The sequence below is a fragment of the Pseudoliparis swirei genome, chromosome 20 (genome assembly GCF_029220125.1).
Source record: "Pseudoliparis swirei isolate HS2019 ecotype Mariana Trench chromosome 20, NWPU_hadal_v1, whole genome shotgun sequence".
In the NCBI taxonomy this organism is placed as follows: domain Eukaryota; kingdom Metazoa; phylum Chordata; class Actinopteri; order Perciformes; family Liparidae; genus Pseudoliparis; species Pseudoliparis swirei.
In genome coordinates, this window is record NC_079407.1 from 24,357,648 (window position 1) to 24,372,236 (window position 14,589).

The window sequence follows — 14,589 nt, forward strand, 5'->3', positions numbered from 1 at the left end:
TTTTTTTATGTCATGCGATCTACCAATACTACGCCGCGATCGACTGGCAGGTCGCCGCGATCGACGTATTGAGCACCCCTGATATAGATTGTGTAATTCTTGAGGCCACCGATCTATCCCAAGAAGCAACGCGTGTAGAAGTGGCTCCGGATTGGCTGAATTCCTTTCAACGACTCTACGTCATAGTTAGCTTTGAGCTGGAGTAAATAACTAGCAAAATGGCTGCGCCCACGGATTCGGAATTTTGACAAAGAAATGTAAACCTACGGGCTATGCGTGACTTGTTGACAATAGCAGCGGGGTAAATATGATTTATTTGATGCGCCGAATGGATGTAGCACGTTGTTGTTTTGCACTACAGGTACCCTTTAAGCAATAAGGTTTTCGAGAGATTTTTGCAAAACCCGAAAGATAAGGTCCGCTTGCGAAACGGTGCACGTGTTCAAAATCAAATGGAGCGACTGCAGTGCAGCTGGCAGCAGGTGTGGTTGACAAAGCGGAGGGTAGAGCGGAGCGCCGCACTGGGGGGGGGGTTCGTTACGAGTCGGTTCCCCCGTCTGATGCTGTGAAGGTGAGGATGTGGGATGCAGGCGGCGCAGTCAGGAGCTGTGACCCACTTCATGGCGCTGAATACTGAGCAGACTGGTTGACGTCAAAGGCTCCGGCACGCCGCGGGCGACTCGCTGCACTCGGCAGGGAGGGCGGGGTGAGCGCGCGCGTGCGAGTGTGTGTGTGTGTGTGTGTGTCGCATACAAAGGTATGAGCGGAATATTAGCCTCAACATGTCACACTGCAGCTTATGAACCGGGCTGGATGTGAGTGATGTCACCGCGCCGCAGCAGGAGAGCAGAATCCAGCGGTCACGCGTGTTCCCTCGTCGCTCCCAATAAGGCACGAGCATCGATGAGTTTATGGCTGCAGCTCCAGAGGTTCTCCTCCTCTCACACATGTCTTTTCCCCTTAAATGCATCAGGTCCCCCCCGGATCAAAGAGACGCTGCGTCACCTTTGCAAGAAGAGTTTGCTCATCGTCTTTCTTCCAAACTAATCTGTAAGCAATCAAACACTCGTGTTTGAGATTACCTCACTCAGGTCAACATGTTCTACAGGAATATCCATCAGAGGACTCTTTATTTGCATTTAAATGAAACATCATCGCGTCACATGAGGTGAATGTTTGTCCTTCTGTATTCGTGGACTAAAAATTGTAGATATTTGGTTATAATGCCTGAAGGAAGTGTGCAAAGTTGTATTTGACCACTTTGTGACATTCATTAGAGCGTTTATAGTAAGATGGAGATGGTCGACATATACCCCCCCCCCCCCGTGTGGTTTCCATTTTTTTGCATTCCTCATCATAATCATTCAATGTGTCCACACACAAACTAATCAGAAACCGTTTCTCAAACAGATGTCCTGGATCTGGAGATTGTTTATACTTTCTACAACATTTAATTGAGCGTGAAACACCTTCAGGGGTTGGTGCACTTCCAAAGACATCACTCTTGTGGATGGTTTCAACTTGTGAAATAGTCAATGAGCCTGTAAATGCTGCTAACAATTTGGCGGCGGGAGAACGTATGACATAAGTGATACCGTTTGCAAAAGCGGATTGTCCTATAAACCCTTTTGAGTTTAAGTATTCTTTTTACCATAGTAACACAACGAATATATAGTTTTCTTCAAAGCCACAAAGACGTTCTCCCTCCTCTCCTGTTTTGTTGGTCATGTCTCCTCCTCCTCCTCCTCTTTCCATCCCCATCAATCTGGAACGTCATGCGGCGGTTTGAAGTGAAAACATGAAGGGCGCCCCCCCCGCTGCCACCTCCCCTCCCCTCTGCAGCCACCGTGAGCGTGACCTTTCTTTGACTGGCTGCCCGGTGAAGCCTCATGCAGGCTGACCAGAGCTGGCCTTTAGAAAGCAGGAGGACGTCACTGGACCCAGAGGAGCTCCGACACGCAGACGCCGTTAGCCAAGATACAGAAAACTATTAGATGTGTTTAGTTAACTGTTCAAGTTAAAAAACATTTAAATAATGTTTGATGCTTTTATATTTTCATAATTAGTCAATTGAATGAATGTGTATTGAATGAATATACACCGTGTATATTTATTACATTATATATATTAAATTTACTTTAGATGCAAATGTATCCATCGTTTTATGAGTTAACTGTTCAAGTTAAAAAATATATAAATATTGTTTGATGCTTTTATATTTACATAATCAGTAGATTGAATGCATACATATATATATATATATACACACACACACACACACATATATAGACGGTATATATATATTAAATTGAATACATTATATATATTACATTTACTAGATGCAAATGTATCCATCGTTTTATTTGTTAACTTTTCAAGTTAAAAAAACATTTAAATAATGTTGGATTTTTTTTACATTTACACAAGTAAATTGAATGAATGGTGATGCACTAATATATATATATATAAATAAAATAAAACCTGAACAGTTGCTGGTTGTAGCTTCGAAAGAAAGAGGATGTGATGGTTTTATCGACATTATGATAATTGTGAATATACTAGATGCACATTTGCTGATCCAGCCTGAACACAAAGAGGGAAACATTGACCTTTCCTTCACGAAAGGTGAACGTATGATCTTAACTGACAAGGCCACTGAAGCAGTGCGGAAGGAGGACCGACACGTCATGTTCCTTTCACTGAACCAGTCAGAGCTTGTTGTCGGTAAGAGAAGAACAGAACGCTGCTGCTGTCCTCCCCAGAGACGAAATCACAAGCCAGGTAATGTTCTGCTCATTGTTTTCCTGCTCCAAATCTAATCGGCCGTCCAGACAATCGGCTGTGAGTCAGACACGTTCATGAAAATTACTGCTGTGGCAATAACTGCTCCAGGTTATCATCTTGGGACTCTTCTGAGAAACGGTGGACAGGATGCAGGAGAAACACTCCGTTCTCCACAGCTCCTCTGTCTAATTTCTCCTTTATTTGATTTGACCTTTTCAAACAAAGACGAAGACAATGGCCAGGACTCGTATGAGGGTTCACTACGATGCACATCGGTCATTTTACTCCATTCATCACAACAACGGACATCGATTTGAATCTCGACGTGGAGTCCGTGGCATTAAAGGCCTCTGAGGACTAGAGATGGGTATAGTTTGGGTTTTTTCCGATACCGGTGCTAAACCGGTACTTTTAAAACGATACCGGTGCCTAAACGGTGCCTGAACCGATACTTTTTTTTTTAAACGCACAATGAGGACATTAAAAACCTCTTTGGCCATATTCCCTGTCGAAGCCGTTATCATGGAGCACTGACAAACAACGGATATCAGACTGTTAACATACACAATATATGTTCTCCATTATATGATGTGATATGTATTGTCATGTGCAGACTTTATAGGGTTAATCCTGTCACTGTTTTGATGGGCAAAGAGAACAACCAATCAGAGGGACTGAAGATGACACGTGACAAATAAAATGTTGCTTCTGACAGCGAGAGGTCCACTGAAACAAAGTGACGCCCCACGGTCTTTATTCCTCCGTCATTATATTCCCGGTAACACCGGGTATACAGCCGGGACCGCTGTACATCAACACATCTGTTAGCTACGAGCTAACTTAAACATGGTTATAATGGATAATTTATTATTTCGTGGCCTAGTTTTATGAATGCAAGACTTTCAATCAACGTTACGGTACTAATCTGAGTTAAGGCTGCTCGTCATCATCGGTCTCCACGTGTTCAGGGGACCGGTGACGGCCTCCCCATCGCGCCCAGCCTGACGCTGGTGTGCTCGACACGGGTTCACGTAGTCACACACGGCGCAGCCTCCGCTGTCAGAGTTAAATATGAGCGGCTATCGTAACCTGCTGACAGGGCGGAGTCACCAGAGAAATTCACAACAATAGTTTTTTTCAATTTCAATCGGCTCAGGCACCGGAAAGAAGCACCGGAATGTGCGTTGCGTTTCGGTCCGGGTAATACCGGTTGTATTGGAACCGGTGCCACATTGGCACCGGTTTACGGTACCCAACCCTACTGAGGACACGAGGACATTTTTGCTGTCGCACACGTTCCCACTCCGGTGCGTCTGGTATCTTTTCACACCTTTATTTGTAGCCTTCCTCGAGCGATCAGCTCACCTCAGATGGATTTTTAGCATCGGCTCCGACTAAAGCCCGAGATAAAGCGTGGCCGCCGTCACAGCTGCAGCCACCTTGCTTTGCACCGGTCCATATCATGTCCCCTTCATCCTCTCATCCGTTAACCTGTCTCCAATGTAGCCAGTTCTAGTAGCTTCCTCTGCTCCTCCAATTAAATCGAACCCCCCCAGCGGTGGGGTGGCATTCTCACGAGCTGGTTCTAAATGCCAGATGCTTAACAATCTCACTTTGAAGCCCTCCACCTCTCGGTCCTCCCCGAGTCCACCACCTTAACCGTGTCCTTCTCCAGATGAAAGTAATGGGTAATTGGGGAGGGATGTTTGATCACACACACACGCACGCACGCACGCACGCACGCACGCACACGGCCCAAATCAGGCCCACCACGTCATTGTATGTGGTCCCTGACGGCTTGAAAGATATACGATCACCTTTCCTTAAAGAATTTTGTTTTCTTCTTCCTGTGCTTTTATTTTGAAGGTTTCAAATCAAATGAGTTTATGCTATGACATTAGAGAAATGTTATTATGTACAATATTTCTACACTCAAATAAACAATAATCATATGTAAAGAGAGTTATTTAACAATATGTTGGGGAGTAGTTTACACGTTTATGTTTCAGTGACAACCCCATGATGCTGACGGGAGTTCGACACCCTGGCATCTTGCAGCCAACAGCCATCTCACGAGCGACCTCCGACCACTTCTCAACACCATGCAAATAGTAGAACGTTAAGACATTTCTGAGCGACGCCGGCGTCACGGCGGGCACTAGATCAAAACGTCATGATTATATGCCGTTATCTTGCATTTCTCATCCGCCAACGGATTTTACGGGTTCACCTTCACAGAAGTCATTAGTGTACCTGCGATCTTGATATTCATTTGGCCATCCAGCAGCAGATTCTCCGCCTTCAGGTCCCGGTGGACAATGTTGCGGTTGTGACAATACTCCACCGCGGACAGGATCTGCCAGAACTTCCTCCTGGCTTCCAGCTCGCTGAGACGGCCATGCTTCGCCAGGTAGTCTGTAGCCAGAGAGAGAGAGAGAGAGAGCAACAAAGATGGTGGAGAGCGGTGATTAATTAGAAGTATATGCAGGATATACATCGACTTGTATAGCGTGACTCTCTGGACATTTCAAATATGGTTCTAAGTGGATAGTGTAATGAAAAACCCTGCATTCTTTTCATGTGTACAAAGTGTCGGTTGGTGGTTGTGTTGACAGGATAATTTACTTTTGATGAGGTGCAGACCTGGTGCCAAGAAGCGTTCACAGCTGCCCTACATTACAGCACGCTTTGTAAAGGGGAAAGGGGTGCATTGCAAGATGAACAGTGTAATTGTCCTTCATTGTGTGTGTGTGTGTGTGTGTGTGTGTAGGCAGTAGTTGAACAGTGTTGTCAGAGCCGAAGGAGCAGAGGGGAGGAATAGATTTCTGAGAACTGGTCTTCTGTTACATTTTGTCCACATTAATAGTTCAAACAAGGTGTGATTGTGGGGGGGAGGAGTCAGTGTATGATTGCAGTGTACACATACTGGAGACATACAGGGGCACTTGACAATGAATGGGAGAATAAGACACCACAAAGATCAAAAAGACACCAGTCTGAATAATAAGCTGGGTTCTCATCCAATGAGAAACAAAATATGAAAACAATTTCTCTTTTTGTCTGCTCCACCATGCCACCCGTACTGGTTTTTTTTTAATAACCTTTCACTTATTTTTGCAAAGACGATGTGACGGATTATTCGACATGACGCGCGATGTTTTTGCAGCCCGGTGAACTTTGGGTGTGTGTGTGGTGTTTGTTGCTCGTCGGCAGGGTTCCTCTTCACACCTCTCTGTCCAGATAGCTCGCTAACTCTTCAATTCACACTCCGTGGCAAACAAGATAGGACACTGTGTGTTGGCTTTTCCTTTCAGCTGGCATGGATACAGACCGCCGACTGAACCTGGCGACAATGCACGACAACCACAACAAACCTTTGTATACGAGCAAATAGAAGGTGCAAAATGTAAAAAGGAACATCATTATCTAAAAGACCCACAAGGTCAAAACCAAGCTGAAACGCTGATATATATAAATAATAAAAAATACATATAAATGTATATAAATAAATAAATATACACATAAATAAATATATATAAATAAATGTATATAAATACATATAAATAAATACATATAATATATAAATAAATATATATATATATATCTATAAATACATATGTATATAAATATATATATACATATTTATATTAATAAAAATAAATAAAGAATATTTAAATATATACATATAAATATATATATAAATAATAATAATATATACAAACATACACAAATATATACACAAATAAATACATATACATTTATATAAAAAATAATTAAAAAACATTCTGCCATCAACTAAACATGAGGTATTGAAAGTAGGGCGACATATTTCCAGGTAGCGGCGACATGCATCATGTTGTAAACTCTTTATTTTAACAACTCCGGTCAGTCTCAACTCAGGGTTGACCGAAAGGTCATCCGTGTACAATCGAACTGTACAATAAATAAATGAAACGACTGAAGGCCAAAAGCTAACACCATTAAGTTTCATCTGAGGGAAGACGATGCTGCTCTGACGTCAACGACGTGGTTGTTAAATAGCTAACATCTGACGGAGTGAGAAAAGCTGATTAGATAGTGGTTGGCAAATTCCACAGAGGAGGAGGAGGAGGAGGCCGTTCAGTGATCAGGACCGCTTTCATGCAAAGCTGCTAATCAAAAAAACTCACTGGGGAAGGGAATGTGTCGAGGAGCTCCAAGTATGAACCAGGAGAAGTAGAATAGGACTCTAAAGTAATAACGGTTCTGGGATCAAACTTTTCCTTTTTTTTAGTCTCAGACCAAGAAATTCACATACTCGAATGCACAGCTATTTTCTTATGCCCTGGAATAGCCATACCTGGGGGAATTGAGTATATATAAATGGACTCTTGAGTATATAATAAGAAATCTAGGGCTGGAACTAGTTATTAATACCATCATAAATTTAACTGCATATCATTTTTTGGATTACTCATTTACAAGTAACGATTTCCAAAGTGTTTAGTTCGCCAAATTCATCCTGCATGTTTGGCCCACAGCCCAAATAAATTCAGTTTGCTCTTACAGGAGACGACAAAACATAGCAAATATTGATTTAAAGGAGCAAGAACCAGTTCATTCATGACCTTTTGGCTTATAAACTTAACAAATTAATCAATTATCGCATTGTTTGACTAACTCGCGTCAATGAAGGGTTATTTCAGCTAATCCCGCCCGACTGTTCGACAAACCAAACGCTGCAGATCACAACTAAACTTAATTCTGTAAGCACAGCAGCGGTGTTGCGACAGCTCGTTCGACTCACTTGTTCCATCACTTAAAAAACACACACAACAACAACAACAAGCTATTCCCGTCTTAAGCAATGAAAACCGCACAGCGATTCTCTCTCGCATGCACGCGCGCACGGCATGTTGCCCAAGTGGAGGGACGATGAGTAATCCCCTGATTCAATGCTGGCGAGGGCAAGGACCTCAGCACAGAGGCATGCTGAGCGGCATTCTGGGAAAGCGAGCGGAACGAGTGTGAATCATCGGGGTCTTAGGAAACGGCTCGACGTCCACCGCGTTCCACTTCTGAGTGCTGACCGAAGTCTCTCAACAGCTGCTCTGGTTTTGGAGGGAACAAACCGGCTCCTTGGCGAGACCTCTGGCTGGACTTCAGATAACACCACGGGGCAGGCATGGGTATGCATGTGTGTGTGTGTGTGTGTGTGTGTGTGTTCGAGAGGACAAGGAGCAACACACACGCACTGTTTCCACATCAGTAACTGATACCCAAACCACTTGAATACTGCAGTCGTATTAAATTCACGTTGGTGGGGATTTACCGGTTGTACAGACGCCCTCGAGGGGTAGATGAGGCTGAATTGGGCGAACACTGCGCTTTCATCCAAGCGGTATCCTGCCGAGGATCGGCTGCAGCTCGTGACCCGTTTCTCGTCAATGGGATGACGTATTCATTTAAAGGACCCATATTATGCCCATTTTTCCACAAGTTGATATGGTTCCTTGGGGTCTTAATGAAATGTTTGGAACATATTTTGGTCAAAATACCACAAGAATCATTTCAAACAGCACCCTTTTTACCCCGTCAAAAACACCGCCCCACAGATTTATCTGTTTTGAGTGCCTGTTCCTTTAAATGCTAATGAGCCCCTCCTCCCCCCCCTCCCCCCCTCTCCCCTCGCCTAGCTGCTGCCTGCCCAGCTAGCCATTACCTTTGTAGAAATATGGCTACTGCAGGTGAAGATAGCGTTGTGCAACCATATCGTTCTGAACCAGAGTCAGACCCTGAACAAGAAGAGGCTCCCGAACAAGTTCCAGAAGTTAGGGCTCAACAGGACGTTTCCGAATGTCACTTCTACATTTCTGTTTGTGTGTACATTGGCTAAGGTCACAGTCTTGTTAGCGGTTTTGAGAGCATCGTGGTGCTAGAGATTCGAGTACGGGAATAGTTTGTGCATGTATGAGTATGTAGCAAATACAGTGTGTTTATGTAAGTTACTGTTTGTGAAAGTGTTTGTGTAAATGCAAGAAACGGGAACGCCATAAAGATATAAATGCTACATGAGTAAAGTTCCATCTGTAAACTAAAGTGTTATCTGGCAACAGTAAGTGACCAAGCAGGGGCGGGGGTCACGTTTTTACCTCCATTAATTAGCGTTTAAACCTTGTTACCTTCGCATTGATAATGCGGAAGGTTATGTTTTGATCGCCGTGTATTTATTTATTTATTTGTATGCGTGTTATTCGCATCGCTAAAAAAGTATTAAACCGAATCCCATGAAATTTAGTGGGATGATTGGTTATTATCCGGGGACCATTTGATTAGATTTTGGGATCGATCGGGTCAAAGTCATGAAAAGGTCAAAATCTTATTTTCGATTTCTATCCAATTGGCATGCAACTAATGCCAACATGTTCATAATTCAATGCCCAATCTTGTGATATGCGAAGGTATGCGCTCTACCGAGTGCCCGTTCACTTATTAAATCGTTGTATTTGATGACTTATGACTTATTTGATGACTCATGTCTGTAATATGAACACAACTTTCAAATAAACTTTACCTGCAAAGTTGTGGTGGGGGGGGCGGTCCAAGGCCATGTCGCCAGACTCCCTACATGGGCGTGCTTCAAAATCTACGTAGACGTTGGTGGTGATCCCATTTGACGCACTCAAGCATATCGTTTCTGAGTTGTTTTTTTCCAGCGTTTTTGTGTTGAGTCATGCCAGATACCCAAATTAACGTATAGAAGCACTAAAAAAAGTGGAATTTTCATGATATGTCCCCTTTAAGAGATACTCAAATACAACTATTAGCTGTTTGTTTTGCCTAAATCTCATGGGTTATTTGGCCTCACACACAGATTTGATTGCATTCTTTGAAGATCCCTTTCGGCCTCCAGCTGTCCCGTCTTCTGGGTTTTTCCCGGACGGAGCCATCGCGGTCGTCTCCGAATTTGGGACCATCTGGTGTCGTGATGAACATGTATTTTTCGCAGTGTGTGGACTTTTACCGTGTTCCTACTTTAACTAAAGAAGCTAGCACGTCCAGTGGAACGTGTGTGTTTGTAGCTGCTAGTAGCGGTCACGGTAAATCATTGCAGGGTTCTTACACATTTTGACCAATGGATTTCCATGACTTTAAACCAAATGTCCATGATCAAACTGAAATCTCGGTATAAACATGAACAATTTAGAACATTTTGCGGATTGAGAGCGTACGCCGGCTTATATTTTGAGCGTCTTTCTTTAAAAAACACATTAATTATTTTAAACTCCACATAAATGAACACGTGATCATAACAAATTTCCATGACTTTTCCAAAACTTTTATGATTTACGTTTTTTCCATGACTTTTCCAGGCCTGGAAATGACCATTTTAAAATTCCATGACTTTTCCAGGTTTTCCATGATCGTACGAACCCTGATAAAAATGTAGTTTATTCCAATTGGAGATCCAACATGAGTTGTTTTTGCTGATGTTCTTTGCAGACTTGGAGGAATCTAAGTAGCCCCTTCTTTATTAGCAGGTGTGATTATGACGTCTTTATTCTTTTGAAAGACTCCCAGTGCTTCTCATTCAAAGTCAAATCTAATAGGACGGGCCCTCGTCCTTTCCTCGCAACCCCCAAGTATTTTAAGCGATATATTGAATAACTCCAACACTGTTTTCACAAACTCCGTCATTAGCTACCGCGGTTACCGACGCGTCAGGGGAACGCCGGTTGTAAGGTTTGAGGATGTTTTTGCAAATGCCGCTTGATGGTTTGACCATCACGGGCAAGCACCTTCTGCGTTGCATGTGCTGCAGGCACCAATCCTGTTGCAGCCTCAAACACCAAAGGTACACGCCCCGTTTGAGGTTGATCAACGGGGTTTTGAGGTCGGACGAGACGTGCGAGTGGGCAGCGGCCGGCTTGGCCGTCGACTCGCAGCGTCACAAGATGGAGATCGTTTCAGAGTCACTACTATTTTACGTTTGTGACGCTTCACATAAGAGTCGCTGGACAAATGTTAAAAGGGTTTCACCAATTACGGTTACATTTTTCTGAGCTTTCAGCCCGCCATGTGGGCTTTGGCAACGCAGTTGGTCAACACTCCCTCACAATGAGGTTTACATGACATGTCATTTGGCAGACGCTTTTATCCAACGCGACTTACAATAAGTGCATCAACCTAGAGTACAAACAAAACAACAAGAATACAGAAAGTAACATTTCCTCAACATAGTCAAACTACAAAAGTACCATAATAAGAGCTATTTAAGTGCTAATCTGTGTTTTAATCCAGATAGTCGGAAAAGATGGGTTTTTAGTTTCCGGCGGAAGCTGGAGAGACTTTCATACAAAAGGACTGCAGCCTGCGTGCGAACCTTAAGTTCTCCAATGGGCCCCGTTGTCTTGGAGGAACTCAAAGGTTCTCTTTTTGAGGCCCCCGACTTAAAGCCGCGTTCCCTTAAAATGATCCTGTTGCTGGCGTTGCCATCTGCCAAGCGGATTAGTGAATGAGATGCTTAGCCCGTGCGTGCGTCCCGCTTTGCAATTTCCCTCCGACTATGGAAGGGTGATGCTACGCTTTAACTGGCAGTTAACCAGAGGCGGCTTAATTAACCATCTTATTTATTTGCATCCACTCTTTTTTTTTTTTATCTGGGGCCTCCTTTCATTGGGGAAAGCCTCCATCTCACAAGCGTCTGGTGGACCACTTTTGGCTTATACAAGTTTTTTTACAAACATATTGTAATTTAGTTGGAGTTGGAGAGACACTGACATTTCAACTTCTGATTCTCTCGAGAACTCTGCATATTTGTTGCTCGATGAGGGCAATCAGGTTATGTAATAATCTCACGTCTATTGCAGGTGGGATAGTAAAACAGAGAGAACTAGAATGGGCACTTGGTAGAGCGCATACCTTCGCATATCACAAGATTGGGCATTGAATTATGAACATAAAAATTGACCGTGCTATGGTAAAAAGAAGATTTTGACCTTTTCATTTCCTTGACCTTTGACCCGATCACTCCCAAAATCTAATCAAATGGTCCCCGGATAATATCCAATCATCCCACCAAATTTCATGCGATTCGGTTTAATACTTTTTGACCTATGCGAATAACACGCACGCATACAAATACACAGCGATCAAAACATTACCTTTCCATTTTCAATGCGAAGGTAAAGAGTACGAGTCATAAGAGTGACTATTGTGATCAGATATGTCATCACCTCAACTGGAGTTCACAATTATAGCATTCTAGTCTTGATCATATCGAATACCCAACTTATTTTTCAGATGGAGGCCCCTGTGGCAAAATCTTAGCAAATGTGTGTGACCGTTTGAAAACCACTGATGTAGATTAAATTTCCCTGGTAAATTTTTCCTATATTGCTCTCCGCCCTTAAATCACCCCAAAAAGATGAGGATATGAACATTATCTCATGACATTTTGCTCATGCTTATCGATCATCAAAGTCAAAGCAGCCACAGACACATCTGCAGAAAACTTACCCAGTGAATATGACGGATAGTTTATGGAGAAATAGAAGCCGACAGCCTAATAAGTAAATAAGAATGTGAAAATCAGTCTTGCTTTGAAGTCAACAGTCTCTCCGTCTCACTGCTTTGCCATCAGTCAGACAAGAGGTGTGCGCCAGCGACAACACTCCCCTCTCTCCGGCAGCGCTTTCTTAAATATGCGTGCCCTACATTTCCCCACCACCTTCCAAAAATTCAAATGGATGTCCCCGGCTCTCGCACTCTTCTCTCGCCTCTCTGCAACACCCGATGTATTAGCGGTTGACCCAATTTCCAGGTTAGATCCATACTGTGGATACTGAGGCAGACCGCGGCGCGGTAGACCGACGGATAGACACAAAGGCACGTCGACAAGACGGCAGAGGAGGCCTCCGCTGTGCCCATTAGTGCGCCCGCCCACCACTTTTGCGGAAATGAACCAGTCGCTCTCCGCCTCCTCGTGCCAAATCCAGCTTCTTTGTCTGACACACACACAAACAAACAAACAAAAGAGAGAACTGGAGACTCGGCCGTTGTCTCGCTGAGACACGGTGGGCTGCTTCGCATCCACAACAACTTCCCCATCTTCCGCTATTTGTGACCTACGGCCAGGACCTGAGAAATTAATCACGTCGGAAGAGGCAACTCTCTGGAGGGCGTCAGTGGAGGAGGAGATCTGGCGCGGCAGCTTATCCATTTCGTCTGAGTTCAAAGACTTTATAAAAAATTTAAAAATGATTGTTAAATTTGTGAGATTGAATTCCGTGATACTAATCTAGTGCCGCGGTTAACGTTTGCCGTCCGCCTGGCTTAGTCGAAGCTGATGACGTATAACGGTCTTGCATAACTGCATTACACTGTGCAATCAGGACATTAGGGTCTGAGGAATCAGGACACAATGGTTTTATCATATGAGGTGACCCAAGGAAAAGTCTAGGGATTACGGAAAAGATTGAGGTTGACCGATCATGATTGCTTTTTTTTTTTTTTTAAAGGAATAGTTTGACATTTTGGGGAAATGCAAAGTCACATTCTTGCCAAAAGTTAAAATACCGCCCCAGCTCATTTGCATACAAGGACGCATAAATACACAGATAAATATAAATAAATGAATAAATACATAAATAGATTTTTTATATTTATTTATTCCTGTATTTATTCATACATTTATTTAAGCATTTATTATTTATTCATTCCTGTATTTATTCACGCATTTATTTGTTTATATTAAAGTCACTTTCTGTCATAATAAATGTGAGGATGTGCCGTCATAGAAAATTACACTTGTTGGATTTGTGTATTAGTTGAACAAAATAAATTGAGATGGGCATTTAAAACCAAACTATTTAGTTGATTAATCAAGACAATAGGCACATTATTAATTAATAATGAAAATAAACAGTTGCAATTGCAGCCATAATTTTTAATAAATACATATGTACAAGTTATTGCGGAGCATAGAAACAGATAATTAATCTTCTTTTAGATATATTACAATCAGATTGGTGCAGCACTGCTCAGTTAATGTTTTCCTTCACTTTGTAGGACTTTGTGTGTATTTTATTTTGTTAACGCGTGTTTCTCCATTCATGCCTCATGATCTGTGGAAAGGTCGACCTCCTACGCCTCATTTGTTCGACTCCTCCCATCAGGCGTTTCATGTCTGTATTGTCATAAGCTATAATGCTGTTTGTACAGTGCAAATTCAAGTTAAGCAAACTAATACCTGTTCCAGAGAATGTCAAATGCGTTTGCGAAATGGTGGCTTAAAAAGATGGTTTCTTTTTAAGAGAGCTGCTTTTAAATACTTTAAGTTTCAAATCCGAACAAAATGAGCTTGTTGACCGGCAGTAAAGTTGCGTAATCTAAGTAATAAACCGGTCAGCAGCAGATTAGATAGTAATAAATCAATCTTTTCTTCTCTTTGAGGTTCATTATCATTTGACCCTAATGGGTGTCGTCAGCAGCACAAGACAAAGGACCGCCTCAGTCATTCCTCCAATCATGTGACCTTTGAGAGCGAGGCCGGCAGAACAATGCAAACTCATTACAACGTTGATGCTTCCTTGTTTGTCACAGGAGTGCACCTGTCAAGAAGTATACGTATGACCTTGGTGGCTATGTTTGAGAGACAGAGGTCAGATCTGGAAAAGATCACTCACCGAAGATTTCCCCGTTCTTGGCATACTCCGTGACCAAGTAAAGCATGTTCTTCGTCTCCATCACCTGAGAGAGGGAGAGGAGAAAAGAAGAGTGGTGGAGTGAATACACACAGAAGACCACTTTTCAATAGTAATCACA

General features: G+C 42.9%; 1 protein-coding gene across 3 annotated transcripts in view; it reads right to left on the reverse strand.

Annotated features, from left to right (window-relative positions):
- sik2b (salt-inducible kinase 2b) overlaps positions 1-14,589 on the reverse strand; it is a 50,627-nt gene that overhangs the window by 22,496 nt on the left and 13,542 nt on the right. For all 3 annotated transcript variants that reach the window (XM_056440819.1, XM_056440817.1, XM_056440820.1), the window contains exons 3-4: positions 14,451-14,514; positions 5,038-5,199 (exon numbers count right to left, since the gene is read on the reverse strand). In XM_056440819.1, the coding sequence (XP_056296794.1) occupies positions 5,038-5,199; positions 14,451-14,514 (226 nt within the window). The remainder of the gene's footprint in view (positions 1-5,037; positions 5,200-14,450; positions 14,515-14,589) is intronic.